This window comes from Anastrepha ludens, chromosome 4 (assembly GCF_028408465.1).
Source record: "Anastrepha ludens isolate Willacy chromosome 4, idAnaLude1.1, whole genome shotgun sequence".
Classification (NCBI taxonomy): domain Eukaryota; kingdom Metazoa; phylum Arthropoda; class Insecta; order Diptera; family Tephritidae; genus Anastrepha; species Anastrepha ludens.
This window is the reverse complement of record NC_071500.1, coordinates 31,319,465-31,336,464: the sequence shown is the minus strand read 5'-3', so window position 1 is coordinate 31,336,464 and position 17,000 is coordinate 31,319,465. Positions and strand designations below refer to the sequence as shown.

Here is a 17,000-nt window from a genome sequence, read left to right as displayed (position 1 = left end):
AAATTCAAACCAAACATGAAAAAAGAATTTTAGTGCAATAATAAAAAAAAATTAAATTAAAAATTTGTGATGAAAGTTAATTCTGCATTTCCCATTGTAAAATTCGAACCAAACATGAAAAAAGAATTTCCGTGCAATAATAAATAATAATTAAAACAAAATTAAAAATTTCTAATTTTTATAATTTAAAATTTTTACTCGGCACTTTTTACCGATATTTATTCAGTATTCGATACCAGAAACAGAGTAAAGTATTAATGCCAAGGCGATCAAACCACCAAATGTAACTACACAATAATGAATGAATTTATTTTATTTTTCCACGACTCATAGCAACGCTATATTAAAAAATTTAAGTTTCCACATCATATGTGGTGATGCATAGTGTTATTATAGTACATACATTGCCTTGCCATGTTGCATTGCTTTATTGATCCCTCTTTTCTTTTAGCACCACAGCTCATCGAATAGCGCCACATCACAACTTGCCATTTATCAAAAATCTTCATCACTTCTTTTCTAACGCAGTCCTATTGCTCGCCCTTCTTACCTCTATTTATTTTAGCTATGTACGTATGTATAGAATATTTATATAAATTCCAACTGGCGCATTCACTGGCATCATTAGCACTGAAATTGTAAATAATTAAAGGCGCATTGTCATCATCGAATCGCTTTCCTCACTTCATCTATTTCCCTGCGGCAAAGTGGTACGTGTGTACCCGTTTTTTTTTTTTTTTTTTTTTTATGTACTCGTAATAAAAATCAAGCATTTTAATATTTTAATCTGTTTTCTGCTTTAACAAAATATTCTTCTCTTATCTACTTATTTTCCCATTATAGGTCCAATGCACAGAGCTCAGCACCAGCAACTACGTGATGCGGCTAAATATCAAATACATTTAGGTAAAATTAACCAACTAACCGATCAACCAATTAACTAACCACAAAAAAACAAAAACAACAATCACTCAGTCAATCATCATCCAGTATTGCAGTTCTTAGTTCTTTGCACTCTTATTTAATTGATAATAGGATTTCAAATGCCACCACTTCTAATTCCCTTGATTTTGTTGATGAACTTACCGAGTCTGTATTCCAAGACTAGAGGGAATATAACTGAAAAATAAGGTCGTCAAAGTAGGCTACAGCGCCCTGTGTAAACGTTGGCAATTTTTATGGTTTTTGTAGTAAAGAGTAGTAGTAGAATATTTTGAGCTGGTAGTACTCGTTTTTTACTATAATTCAAGCGTAAAAATTAGTTTTAAGATTAAGTAATAATAATACGTTTTTGAACTTTTATAAAAATATTGACAAAGTTATGAAAATTTTACTTGTACATATGTATATGCATGGAAGAGTCTTGTCGGGGCCCTACGCTCCCGAGAGGAGTGAACAAGGGGGGAAAAATATACTGAACATACAAATATCTGTATGTATAGTACAGTGCTTACAGTTTATTTGAATTATCGATTTAAATTTTAAGTAGAATAATTGATTCATACACTATGATCAAAAAGTACCGGGAATGTTTAATTGACTGTTTTCTTCGATTGCCAAGGCGTAGTGCACCATGAGTACCTTCCATCGGGCCAGACAGTCAATAAAGAATATTATTTATCCGTTTTGAGAGATGCTGTACGTCGCAAACGGCCGGAAAGCTGGGCAAACAATTGTTGGATTTTGCATGATAATAACGTGCCATCGCACCGTGCTCAAATTGTGCTGAATTATTTGACCAAACATCAAGTAAATACCAACGTGCAAGCACCGTATTCACCTGATATGGCCCCGTGCGACTTCTTTTTGTTTTCCAAGTTGAAGTTACCACATCGTGCAAGGAGATTTCCGTCGATAGAGCAGATCAAAGAGAATGCGACGAAGGCACTGAAGGCCATTCCTTCGTCGGCCTAGCAGGGGTGCATGGAGGACTGGGTTAAACGTTGGCACATGTGTGTGGCTTTAGACGGGTCATATTTTGAAGGAGATAAAATAAATTTGCCAGAAATTTAACTTTGTTTTGTTTTACTTAAAAATTCCCGGTACTTTCGGATCATAGGGCACTTTAAGTGGTTATAATTTTTAAATTAAAATCTATATGAATGAAGTTTACATTCGTTTGGGTTGGAGGGCAAGTTCTATCGTATTTTAAAGGAAATATTTGAATTCATTTATAAAAATATGGGTTTAATATTAAACAATTATATACGAGGGGCGTTCAATAAGTACCCGTGTTTGAAATGGCGACACAATTGAAAATAAAAATTATTTTTCAACATAGTCCCCTTTTAGAAAGATACACTTCTCCCAATGCTCCGGCCATTTTTTTGAACACTCCAAAAAATAGGATTTGTCGAACTCTCAAAAATACGCCTCTGACTCGGCGATGACTTCCTCGTTTGAACTAATTCTTTTCCCGCGAGTCATTTGTCGTGTTAGGGAATAAGAAAAAGTCGCAGAGAGCCAGATTGGATGAATACGGGGGGTGCGGCAGCAATTCAAGCAGTTTGGCGGAGACAACTCGCGGCGAAATAGCACCTCCCAGTGATCTTTCTGCCTTTTTCTAAAAAACCCATAAGGATAACGCCGTTCGCATCCCAAACACTCGTCGCCATGACCTTTCCAGCTGATGGGACTGTCTTCGCCTTCTTTGGAGCAGATTCACTGGGAGAAATCCATTGTTTTGATTGTTGCTTAGTTTTTGGTGGGTAATGATGAGTCCAAGTTCCATCAACGGTGACAGCTCGTCGCAAAAATTCTCTCAGATCTCACTCAAACTGCTCCAAACACTGCTTCGAAGTTAACTGCCGCATCAGCTTATTTTTGCTTGTGAGCAATCGCGGCACCCATCCGGCCGACAATTTTTTCATCGCCAACTTATCAGGTAAAATATTAATTGCCGTTCCGGTTGACACACCTATGGTCTCTGTTACTTCGCACACTTTCGTTCGTCGTTTAATCATGTCGTGGACCTTTTAAATGAGTACCTCGTTAACCATCTCTGCCGGGTCTCCTAATCGCTCCTCATCAAAAACGGATCTTCCTCCACGTTTAAATCTTTTTCCATCATCGCGAAAATCCATCTTCGAGAGTCTCGAACAACTGTCTGACTTAGACGTAAACAGCCTAATAAGGATCCTAAACCGCACAGACTGGATATTGTCTTCCTGTAAATAACTGTTAATCAAGTTGGTAACGAGGATGTGGTAACAAAATGGTGCGGAAGCGCCTCATCTACACATTCATGGTTCCGTGCTAACTGAATGTGTATTGGACTGCTAAAAATTTAACCTTTTGCACTCGACACCATTTTCGCACAGATTAACCAGCAACTCGAAGCATTTTATTGGGCTTTTGGTGAATTTCTTGATACTCACCTGAAACAGCTGCATCGTTAATTGATTGCTGGCATTAAATCAGTCCTTAACGACACCCCACAAAAAAGTCTAACGGCGTCAAAACGCACCTCCGAGGTAGGCAATTGATATCGTCGAGACCGCTGATAGCTCGATTACCGCACATGAGAGCAAAAAATCGATTCTGGCATGCGCTGCGTCGCATGATGCGCGCCATCTTGCTGAAACCAATGATCCTCCAAGTTCATGTCTTCAATTTCGGCTACAAAAAATCCTTAATCCTATATCTCTTTATTTAGCGCTCACCGTTGAATGAAATTGTGCTTCAAAGGAAAACACAAAAAAAATGGACGGCTTCAAAATTTGCATCGACTGTCAAACTCTGAGGATGCATTTTCTTCTCGAAGATCACGTGCGTGTTTTCCGATCGCTAAAAGCAGCGATTTTGATGAGATAATGATCAGAAAAGTTGATATCAACTTCTTTTCAATCAACGCACTGTTTTCGCCTACACAACAGTTTGCAATATTTCCCAACGTCGTTCAAGCGTAAAGCGACTCATGCTGTTCCGTGGAGATATTTTACTGACTTTCTGTCATGGTTAAGAGCTGTCACTCTCAAAATAACATTTGATTAGAAAGAATCCACTCTATGGCCCACCCTTTATAACGTCTCGGCTTTAGAATTTTTTTATTCTTTTATTATTACGAGTATAACGAAAAAAAAACTTTATCGTAGCTCCATGTTTTAAACTAAACTTATGATCGTGCCGGATTTCATCACCAAGATTTCAGCACTTATGTATTTATCTTGAAAATTGCGGCAATAAAATACCGTAACGTGCTACGAAATGTTTTTAGATGTTTTTGTTTTTTAATAAATCAATCGGCCTGTACTTGACACTACGGCAGTGAATATTTATTAATTTAATTATTTTTTATGGCACCCCATTTACTGATTTTACTATACATATGACTATTTGTGACTTTTGTTAACCATTTTTTGTAAAAATAATGGCGCAATTTAAAAATCAATATTCCAATCGTAAACATCGAATAATTTCCCTTCAAATATGGCAGTCTTTTGTAAGCCTAAACTCTTTTGTGTTTTTTTTTTTTTTCTTTCTTATATTCGCGCAATTAAATACTCAGCGCTTTGCTTTGTTTGCCAGCCATGCAATATTTTATTGTTACATTTTTTGCCATTTTATTGGACAATTAATTTTCTTTTAATGCGGATGGAAGGCTTGCTTTTGTACTTATATTCATTTTAATTGTGTTTCCATAACCAAGTTTAGTGAATGAAAAGCGAAAATAAGCAGGTGGCTGTGGCTGTGTTGTAATTTGTATGGTATTTAAAGGCCAAGTTAAATATTGTTGTTGTTGTGAGTTCCTATTAAAACATTGTAGACATCTAAGCGAGATATCTGTTAGCCGCATTCAATATAACACATAAGAAAGGAATGGAATATAAATAAATAAAAAATTCAAAAAATATTAAAAGTTAAACAATTAAGCATTTGGAAGTTGAAATGCATGATAACTCCGAATCAAAGCGTTTATGTATACATATACTTTTATGATAAGATAAGAAATGTTAAATTACATTTGTTCTCCTGCATCTGGTGATAATCTTTTGTAAACTATTAAAAATTTAGCGTAGTGTCGTTTTTTTAGCATCCTGTTAATGTGATCATCTCAAAATATATTAGATCCAAAAATTTCTTGTTACGATATATTTTTTCAACATATCGTTTAAAATTTATTTAATAGTAATGAAACCACGATACAATACTGTGAAAATTGTCCAAAACAACTGTTTAAAAGCAGTCAAATCGCTAAAATTAACACGTTCCCGCCGGCATGTAGTGGTACATTGAGGCCTGTCCCATTGGACGGCTTGTACCATACGCAATTGTCTCATTGGGCGGTTTTCTGAGAATGCTGGTAACGGAGAGAAATAGTTTACATCTAACGCAGGCATAGTCGGCAGCTCTCACTGAGCGATATGCAATTACGGTTACAACAGCGCCGTCCGATGAAACAATCTTGGAGTTACAGAGCCACCAGATGCCGAGAAGCAACAAATTCGGTCGCCGGCGGGAACGTGTTAATAACTAAAATATCTTACTTTGAACTTTCTCTTTCTGAACTCTTCGTCTGTACACCTACATACCAAAATAACCGCTCAAAAGGTTCTATAAGTTATAAGTACTTATACACTGCCGTTTCGTCGAATGTTTCATCTAATACATCCACATAAATATACGAATATTCCATTGTAGACAATTAATTATAAGCATTACCTATAGAAAAAAAGGCAAGTGGAGCTGTTGAAACGAACAATGTTAATCTAATCGGTGTATGCTTTGCCTGTTAACATTTGTCGCGACTTAAACTTAACAGGCGGTCAAGGAACCAAAAAATAGTTCTAAGAGCAGACACATTTTAAATTGAGAAAATGCCACTAAATCTGTTCCAAAGAGATGGAAAACATATCTAACTTATTGAGTTGTACAACATTACTAAACCCGAATTGGGGAAAATTGTACAGATAACATAAGGCTGTACACCATAACTGTGGGCAAATGTGGCTACTCACTTTGTCTCACTGTTAAGCTGATGTTTAGATAACAAAAAAAAAAAAATACATATTTATTCAAATTCTCTTTTTATTCAACCCACCTATTTAGACATTTTTTACTGAATGGCGTTTACTATGTCAACTCTCGCATGCCTGCCTGCCTCTAATCACAATGAATCGCTTTACAACTCTTTTCAGAACTATGCATGCGTCTATTAATTCTGATATTCTAAAATCCACATAATACGTCTTATGAATGATATCCACATAATTCATAATTTCGCCTCATGCTAGCTCGCATTTCCGGCCCATAGTCGTCTCCGCTCGCTGTAAGACAATATTTTTTTTTATTAATTTTTACTATACATACTTTTCGTTAATGAATGTATGAGCTATGCGCATATGTATGTATGTATGAAATTTTGTATGCGGCAAGTATGCAAGTCATAAATGATGATGTCTTCGGCGTTCATATGGGTCTACGGTCAGTTGCAACAACAACAACAACGATAACTGTTCTGTAGCCAATGGTGCGACAAGCGTTTATTGCAGCTCGTTTAGATAAATGAATATTTCCTCTTCAATAATAAAATAAAACTTTACAAACTCGAAGATATTTTGCTTTGAGATTCAAATGCGAAAAATTTATGTTCATTTTGAATGGAACGTTTTAACGTCAAATAGGTGCATAAGTGGCAAGCAAATGAAATTGATATTGTGGTATTTTGGAAATAAGTTGGCGTTAAGAGTAATTAGTATATATAAACATGCACTTACGTACAGTACTCCCCAGTCAATTGAAACTGGAAAGCTCTACTATTTTCGCCTAAATTATAATTTTAACTGAAAAAAACCTGCTTAATTAGAAAGTTAGACAAATTTAAGCGTATTTGTATGCTTTATTTTTTATGATATTTTGCCGCCTTCGTTGCATTTTTACCTCTAAGGTAGTAAAAACGTAAAATATGACGAATTTCTTGCTTGGTGAACTCCATCTTTGACGCGCTATAACTTAAGACTGAAACGTACGATCACAACACTGTCAAAGAGACACTTGTAGTACAGATTGTCGTCTTCAAATCGCCGTTTAGTGTGACCCGATGCAATAAGTACAATGCAAGATATGTTTAAATGTCGCGCTCAATTGACAAAATACGATATTAATTTTTCCCCAACCCAATATATAATATTTGTCATCTTGGCTTTGCCTGCTTTATTTCCACAACTGCAAAAAATTCTCACTTTGATTTGAAAATTCTAATAATAATAGGAAATAATTTATAAATTTTATTAGTGCAGAGTCTTAAAGCTCTGTTCATGTAAAAATTATGCAGTAACTTGACCCCAAGCTCCATTGGAAGCTGCACATAGAAAATCGAGTTATGAAGTCCAATATGGCCTTCTACGCCTGTAAATCTATATTCGGCAAAAAATGGGGTCTCAAGCCAGGTGTCGTACTTTGGATGTACAACTTAGTGGTTCTGCCAATTTTGAAATACGGTTGCCTAGTTGTGTGGCTAGCTCTTCAGTAGGCGTACAACACCACTAAACTAGAGAGAGTGCAGAGAACTGCATTTGTGGGCATGACTTGTGCTTGTAGAACACGTCCCACTGCTGCGCTCAACGTTATTGTGCACCTACTTCCTGTGGATCTGCAGGTTAAATCAATTGCTGCTCAGAGTGCTATTAGGTTGAAGGAGATTGGCCTTTGGAGACAACTTCCTGTAGGACATAGTAGCATCTTGAAACTGATCTCCCCTTCCTTCTATGTTCTTCGCACTAACCTCTCCATCCGCAAACTGTGCTTTGAAGGTTAGGGCTATCTTTCCGAGCAGGCAAGATTGGAAAGAGGGGAGAGTCGGTACGGATATAGATACCTCTGTTTTCACTGACGGATCCAAGATGGAGTCTGGAGTGGGAGCGGGAGTTTACTCTAAATCAGCCAGTATTTCGGTCTCCTTTAAACTGCCGGAAACAAGCAGCGTTTTTCAAGCAGAGGTCTTCGCGATCCTGCAGGCATGCAAAATGCTTCGGGATCGCTGTTGGGAGGGAGACATTAATATTTTTTCCGATAGTCAAGCTGCGGTCAAGGCCCTGTCGTCGCCGTATTGCTGCCGTATTGGAACTCAAACGTCTCGGACGTGCAGGAAACATTTCCCTTATCTGGGTTCCTGGGCACAGGAACATGGAGGGAAATGAAATTGCCGATGAGCTTGCCAGGAAGGGGTCGACAGAACCGGTTTCAGCTGTCCGCTTCTCAGACATCGGTCCCCCCTTGACCGTTGTTAAAGGAAAACTGCACAATTTCTTTCTAAAAAAAGCGCAAGACAGATGGAGGTCTGTCTCATCGTGTGCTATTTCGGCGTGCTATGGCTTCAATACGATAGAAACAGAACGCTTAGGGTGATGGGAATCCCCCGACATTCAATTTCCAAGCTCATTGCTGTGTTCAATGGTCACTGGGTGATCGGTACTCATGCGGAGCAGCTTGGAATTCCGTACAACCCCAACCCCTATTACAGAAGCTGTGGGGATCCTGCAGAGAAAGAGACTGTTGAACACTTTTCTCTGCAAATGTCCGGCTCTGGCGGCTAGGCGCTTGAGATTCCTTAGCGTGCCCTTTGGAGATGACTTGAAGAAATTCTCCCGCCTAGATCCCTTTTCTCTCCTCCACTACATCAACAGCACTGGTTGGCTGTATACGGTTTTTCTCTTCCCCAAAACCACAGCTGGTGGTCCACATTATGGTATCAAAACGGCACGTAAGTGCTACTTGAAGTGTGCCTGGGGTACTCATGCCATCTTACCTACCTACCTACCTTAAGGTCTGTTCATGTAAAAATTATACAGTAACTTAATTTTCGAGAATTCTCTATCAAAGAAAGAAGAAGAGAAAAATAACAACTGCATGTTTTACGAATAATAAATCGCAAAATAACGAGCTTCGAAACCACAATAATTTACTCCATTTCATTGTCGCTGAAGAGCAGGCCATTAGCAATGGTAATTCGCAAATTTTAATTTGTTTATTTTTACTTTGCAATCAGCTGTTTTTATCACTTGCAAATTCTTACAAGTAAAAATTTATCCAGTAAAAACTTGCAACTTCCCCTCAAAATGGGGTGTAATTTTGCGCTCTCACTTTCCCCTACTTTGGAATTTTTTCGGGTACATAAACACCAAACCTTGATAATTTGTAACAATTTTTACAAACTATTTGCTTCATGCACAAACCTATAGTAAACCTTTCAATTCCTTATAGCCAAAAACAATGCAGCAATCGGATGAGTCGTTATTTTTTTGTTCCACTAAGGAAATTAATTGTATGATTTTTACACTTTTACCTCCGAAACTCGCCTCTTTTGTCAGTGTATGCAATTTATGTTGAACAAAATTTTCCAGAAGATATAACACCAAAATACAACCCTGTGGAAATCGCCGCTATCTGCGCATAGTTATTATAAGTAGATATTTCCGACTGAGTTGTTGGTTAAATTTAACTTGGGGACCATTTAAGTGGGCGATACTGTACATACTTTAAGGCAAGTTTGGCGCGGTACTATTGACGAAATCTACTTGGTTGCAAATATACCTTCTTTTAATTTTTTATTTTGTCTTTTCTCTTATTCATGCTCCCATTTAATTTAGTTCTTTGAATGCATAAAATGCTGCTTCAATGCCCTAATCCTTTTCAAAACATACTTCTTGTTTGCAATTTAGAGTAAACCACACATCACTTTCATTTGCTCTAGAAAGACAAACTTTTGAATACGAATTGGAGTTTTTCTACACAAGCGGTTAATTTTGTGCCCATAAAGTAAGTCTTATTCAAAAAGAAGAAACGGCAAAGCTTTTGTTTAATCACCAGAAGATACGACAACAACAATGCTTGCGGTTGCATGACGCGTTCTCGTACACATTTCAGTTGCAGAAGCTGTTGTGGAAATGTGGTTTTCAGCAACAGGCAACAATAAAAATAACAACATTTTAAAATATATAAAAAAGTAGGTTGTACGCTTACAGTTACTCAATTTTTTAAAGCATGTAAGCTTTTTGTAAAGATAAAGATGCCTTGTGTTAAAATGGTTAAGGGGTCCCGGTGGTCTAGAGCTCGAAAATTTAGGGTATTTTCAGTATTTTTTTTTACAATAAAAAAATTCAAAATGATATTCACATTTTTTTTGGCTTTTTATTTAACTTCTTTTACATACAAAAATGAAAAAAAAATTCGAGAAATCTCTCTCAACGAATTTGGCTCTTCTATTTATCTGAAACACAAAAACCAAAAAAAAATATTTATTAGCATGACTGTGGCTACGTACATATGCCCCGTACTAGAATTAAAAAAGTTCTCAAAATGGCGCGGTTTTAAATTTGACACTCTAAAAATCGAGTTTTTTTTTAGTTTTTTAATCAAAAAATACGAATAATTGAAATAATAACATGATTTAAGTATGGGCGATAGCATGTTGATGTTTAGCATATTAAAATTTCAGACGATTCGGTTTGACAACACCAGGCGGAAAAAAGTCGTTTCGAGATAAATGAGTTTAAAGTTTAAGGTACAGGAGCGCTCGGACCGCTCTCTACCTAGTAAATGGGCTGTAGAAGCTATATTATTGCGAATTTCCGCATGAAAATTTCACAGTATATTCTTAAGGTACTATACTTCCGAAATATCGAAAAAACAAAAAATCGTTTTTTTGAAATTTCTGGACCTTAAGTATTAAAATGTATTGGTCCAACACCATTCTTTGGCTTTAACAAAAGCAACCTAAAACAGGAAACTAAAAAATGACTCCAAATAAAAACCAGGGTATACTGGAGCGGCACAAACGGCCTTAATCACTCCAAACAGTTCCTGAACTTTAATACCAACAGAGCAAAACCTACTTGATCTGTGTGTTCTGAGCACTTACAGGCCGCTTTGCCTGCAACAAGCATTTCAATATAATAGGACTATTCAGCACTATTTTATGCAGGTTCTGCTGTAATGAAGAGGAGCAGATGGAATGCTTAATCACCAATTGTGAAGCATTAGGTCATAGGGCACACCGAATCCTCGGCTCGTACCTACTAGAGGATGAGGACCAGCAAATGCTCCCTCCTAAGTGGCTAGTTCGATTCCTCGCAATACTAAAAATTAAAATTAAGTACTTAAGCACTCAATCTGGTTGCAGAGCGTAAGGGCCTTAGCTCAGCCCGTGCAACTATTACCATTTCCATTAAAAATTATTAAAACTTAACGTCAAAAAAAATGTACAGACATTTCATTGTGAACGCAGGGAGAATAAAAGTGTGACTTAAAAATTTATATAAAAAAAGTATCTAATCGAGCGAGTAATTCTTGCAAGTCGTGATTGCAAGCCCCAGCACTCGAAGTGTAACCAATTAAAAAACCCATACATTTATTTTGGAAATTTACTTTGACTCAATTCAAATTAAAATAATACAAAATTAAGAACCAATTTACTTTTGCTCGATATGACCAGCTTTTGCCTTGACTATGGCCTTGAGACGTTCCAGAAACGAATCGCAACCTGCCCGTATGTAATTTGCAGGTATTTGGGGCCACTCGCGGGCAATGGCTTTTTGCAGCGCCTCGAGACTGGTGAATCTTTTATCTCGTACCTTGTTCTCCAAAATGGCCTAAAGGGGCGTCTGGTGAATTTAAGAGCCATTGTGTGGGCCTGGTTTTTTAGCCATTCTTGGTTCAATCGAGCTTTGTGAGACGGTGCTGAGTCCTATTGAAACGTCCATGGTCTACCACCGAAATGTTTGTCTGCCCGCGGCTTCAAAGCAACCTCCAGAATACTTTCCCGATAATTTTCGCATTTACCTTGACGCTAGGCTCTATGAAAACGATTGGAGAGCGTTCATCTGCGGTTACAGCGACCCAAACCATTACCTGTGGCGGGTGCTGCCTCCTGGTGGCCAATCGATGACTCAAATTCTCGTATGAACGGTCGGTCAAATAAACCCTATCGTTATGGGAGTTTACGAATTGCTTTATTTAGAGAAATTTTCTCGTCAGAAAACCCAATGTTCGAAAATTTACCGCTTTCGGCCAAGCGTAGCAACTACTTCACTCTCTCAAGTCTGACTTGTTGCTGCTTTGGTGTGAAATCATGCGCCTTTTGAATCTTGTAAGGCTTGATTGATTTTTCAGTATGCGGTGATTGCTACAGTCAGATATTTTCAGTTCTTTCGCCATTTGATTGCCACTTCGTCGAGGATTTCGCTCAAGTCGTTGCTTTACTTTTTGAACCATTTCACATGACGTTGCAGTCGTTGATGACCATCTCCATGGATAAACTCTTAATCCAAAATAAGAATATTTATATGATTAGAAGTTCAGTTAGTTTAGGTTAAATGGTTGTCCCACTTTGATGAACATACGAAATCTCGTACTTGGTGTTACCATTGTGAGGGGAAAAAAAAGAAAAAGAAAGATAGAGGAGCCAGTTATGTTTTTGGGGTTATGGAGAAAAATAACGAACGACTTACGCTCCATTCTACTAATGAAATTCAGTCAATACCTGCTATTCGTAAATCTGCAAGTGTAGCAAAAAAGTGAGAAAAAAATCTTAGTTCGGCAAGAACAGATGATTATTCCGCCGCCTCCTACATACAGCTGCTGCAGAAAAGACACGAAACCATACTCAATCTCACCGCGTAAATATGTAACAATGTCCAGAAGAGACAACCACCAAATTCGAGAGCTGTTGCTTTGTTAGCCTTAGAAGCTTTCTCAATCTCGCGTCTTTGCACGCTTGTACACTAACTTAGCGCTCCACATTCCTAGGAGCAGACCACAGGTTTTCAAGAGTACTCCAATTCTTTCATTTCGCGGAGTACTCATCAAAACGTCTACAAAAAAAAAACGTCTTACAAAATTTAAATTTAAACTTAATTTAAATTTAAACTTTTAGTCGCACTGTTATGTGAATGTGCCTCTAGAAATATTTATCTTCCTCCTGTTTGTGGTATACGTTTTGATATTGTTCCACAAGTGGAGAGACCAACAGTTTTCACCGCCTAGGAATGGCAGATCAGCTTTTTTCATGGCAGAAATAAATATATTACATTCGGAGATTTATCATTGTTTTCCGAGGGGCGGACGCCATTCGAAAAACTTGGTCTATGTAGCAATTGATGTTTCGTTCTCCGAAGTTTGAACCCGAATGGTAGTCACGCACCAACCCATTCCGTTAGGGCGGCCACCAGATTAGATTATAGAGCAGATTATACAGGGTTGCCCATATTCGACGGGCCCATTCCAATCGACGAGGCTTGTCCGCAGGCAACAATCTTTGCGTCAATTGAATCTTATACGGGAATAAATGCAAATCAATGCGGATAATTCGTTGTAAAGTGGTCCGAGCAATGCCCAACTGCTGAGAACGGCGATTTTGGGATGTCCTTGGCGACGTCTCAACACTGGCCCGTACAAGAGCAATATTCTCATGCGATCGCCTTGGTCGCATCACCAGTCGAAAACCTTTCGTACAAACGTTTAATGGTTTTCTTAGAAGGCGCACTTTTCACATTATTTAATTTTTTTATACGCTCGTTGAGTTTTCACAATTGACTGCTTTGGTTGAATGTAAATTTCAACAATTTGGGGGCGCTCGCGTGGCGTGTACTGTTCCATGGTAAAAATCTGCTTGGACTGACGCTTCCAACGCGATATGTCATTAAGCGATCTGACGTCTCTGTCATAAGATACAGGGTTGCCAGATGGGTCCGTCGAATATTAACAACCCTGTAGATGACATTCTAGCGAGGCTGCATTACCTGATAATATTTCAATTGATTGCGGAAACCGTGAGGGCTCAAGAACTCATTGTTGAACTTTTCTTAAATGGTGAACATTTTCTATTCAACAAATATAATTTGCGTTCAAAATTACAATAATTGAATTAATTGTCTGGCGCTTTGAACATTTACAAGTCTCGTCCAAGTTTCTGCTCCGATATCGCATAATTAGTGTATATATTTATGTAGGTATGTACGTTAATAGTTTTAAATAAGTTATTTTTATACATTTCTCAAGAATTAATGGTAAAAGTATTAACTTAAATTGCAATTTGTATCTTTTTTTGCACACAATCAACTCTCAAACTGGCACACTCGTAGATATGTTGAATGCTGGCAGCTAAAAGATGCTATTAACTAGTCAACTTAGCAGAGTGCTCGTTGCATTTTTTCTATACAAAAAGTACAAATTGCGCTAGTGATTTCTGTACCATTAAAATTCTTGTAATTTTTTAACTGTCTTCCCACAACATACAAATGTGGTTTCTTTGGAAAAAAAGAGCTACAATGAGCAAAACACGATTTTTCTTCCTCATTGCCACTTTAACGTCGTGAATTATTTATTTTCTCAATGAAAATGGTTGCATCAAATTCATACAAACACACATACACACATACACATACATTACATGCAAGACAGCTACGCTGTTGCCCACCACGTTTGTTAAAGCATTCCTGCATAAATACCTTGCGATACATAAATTGCCTCTAAAATTCCAGTTCTCATCCGTTTCGATGGCAATTGTTGCACTCTGTGTTGACATTTTATACTCAAGTGATTATCACTCGACGCTCCTTAGCGCTCTCAAAAGCCCTTAATAGTCGAATTTAGAACGAACCGGTAATAGTGCTCACTTACCACGCGCGTTTCTTGCCGGTTGTATTTTGTTTGCCTTCCTTTCTTTTCTTTAAAATCTTATCTCATAAATTGAAGTGAACATTCAATTGTTTTACCTCTCTCTTTGATTTTTCTCAAAACAAGTTTTCTTATATACGAGTATTTATACAATAATGTTGATTGTAATATTTGCAATGTACTTGAAAAAGGTACTGGTATTTGTTGTTATGTTAATTTAGTGTTGAGAGCTTTTGGTTGATATTTATTAGAGATGAGTATGAAACTGTGGTGGTGGAGTCAAGGAGATATCGATTCTACAAAAACAACAATTTGGAGGGTTAATGTCGAATTTTAGTTAAAGGAAGAAGAGGGAAATAAAATCCACATACTTTCATTTTGGCAAACAGAGTCTAATGAGCAGATGAGACAATACCACTTTGTATTGATTGGCCTTGGGCGGACTCTAACTATTCTAAATTTTTGAACAGTGTGGAAGAGGTCGCTGCTGATATCCAAGCAGTCATCCTTTTTTGATTACCATAAAACTTAAAAAAGTTTTTTTTCACAATTGTCACCCCCGGCAGGTAAAGTCAAACCTCTGGAAGCATTACTGCCTTGGAAAAGCCTTTCACAAAGCAAAAGCCGTTCGGAAGAGGAGAAACTTGGAGTTCAGTTTTGAACTCTTTAGTGATGTTCCGTCGGCTTTTCACTGTCTGATTTCCTTCAGACTACACTATAACAGAAAAAAAGGGACTTTGATAGTCTTATTGTGTGAAAAATCTAATGCTGCATGCGTTGTGCGCCCTACGAAATTCTGACCGAGTTTATGGCAAAAATGCGCTCAGAGTTTTGCTACGGGGGCGACCGCCATTAGAAGAAACTGATTCTCTCATTTGGTGTTTAATGCCTAGAGTGCATTTCAAATTTGGGCCCTACCGACTATACGTTGAACTTTTCAATAACTCTCTAAATTTCCAAAATACCTCTAATTTCTAACTCTTCAGAATACGAAACCACTTTGTGGACATGGTCACACTCATAGGTGCTAACGCTGAAATATCAATGTTGGAACAAAGGTCCTTTAATTTTAAAGCTATCATTACAGACTCCTCTGCTTGGTGGACGTACAACAATACTCCACTAAAGCATGCAAGTAAACAGTCTGAATCAGAAGAAAAGAACCGGTTTTTTCGTGTAACTTCAGGATATATTTCGATCTGCTTTTTGTTGCGTAATATTCCCACTCAAGGGCTACGACGCCAGTGCTAACTCAGATTAGTGTCGTTCGAAACTTTCCAACTTTCCCAGACGCCAAACCCATTGAAAATGTGTTGGGAATTATGAAAACGCATCTTGCTGGAAAGCCAGCCCACGATTTAAAGCAACTCGTGCGTCAAGTTCGCAAAATCTGGACCTGTTTGTCGACAGGAGAACAGGAAAGCTGGTTTAAAGCATGCCGAGAAGATGCCAGGCTATACTCGACAACGATGAATACTACACGTCTTATTGAGTAATTGCAACTCGTAGTTTTGTATATACTTTCATGAAAAAAAGTTTAAATATATGTCTTTTACAGGTATACTTCGTGAATAATCGCGGTTCCTTTTTTCTGGCACAGACTGTAATTGTAGGTCGAATCTATAATTTGCGTAAGGTACGCTTATTATGGTTTGAAAGCAGTTGCAAAAATTAGAACAAGCCACCTTTGATACTTCGTAATTATAACATCAAGAGTAACTATTTTAGGTTCGTTTTCTCATTTGACGAAGCAAATTGAGGAAGATAACATTTTGAAACTGATCCTAGAGAAACTAACAAAACAACATGAATTCAATTTGGTATTCGAAAAAAGACTGCAAAATAAGTCTTAATGCCAAACTTCCTGAAAGTAATGCTCTGGAACGCAAACGGGCTTTTAAAGCATCAAAAAGAGCTTGAATTAATTTTAGATTCTCAAAAAGTGGATGTATGTTTGATTGCAGAGACACACTTCACAAAGGAGTCATCAAAAAAAATTAAAAATCACAATGTTTATCACACTATCCACCCTAGGAACCGTGCAAGAGGAGGGAGTGCAATTATCATCAAAAGAAACTTGAAACATCACGAAGACCAAAAAACATTCACGAAAGAATTCCAGGTAACAACTGTTACGATATACGCCAAAACTGAAATATCAATTTCCGCGGTATATAGCCCTCCACGACATACAATCAAATGCGCCCAATATATTGAACTGATAAACAGCCACAAGAATAGATTTATAATGGGTGGCGACTTCAATGCCAAGCATACTCACTGGGGATCGCGACTCACAACAACCAAAGGAAGAGAACTTTACGATGCACTTAAGAAGACAGGATGCATTGCTATATCGACGAGCAGCCCAACGTACTGGCCAACAG

The 17,000-nt window shown here is 37.6% G+C and overlaps 1 protein-coding gene across 2 annotated transcripts in view; it reads left to right on the top strand.

Moving 5' to 3' along the window:
- The first annotated feature begins 788 nt into the window (after positions 1-788).
- The window catches only part of LOC128861479 (tyrosine-protein kinase Abl), a 32,170-nt gene continuing 15,958 nt past the window's right edge, over positions 789-17,000 (top strand). The window contains exon 1 of one of the 2 annotated variants that reach the window (XM_054099628.1): positions 789-906. In XM_054099628.1, the coding sequence (XP_053955603.1) occupies positions 849-906 (58 nt within the window). In that variant the 5' untranslated portion in view covers positions 789-848. The remainder of the gene's footprint in view (positions 907-17,000) is intronic. The other variant, XM_054099629.1, reaches the window with a different exon arrangement.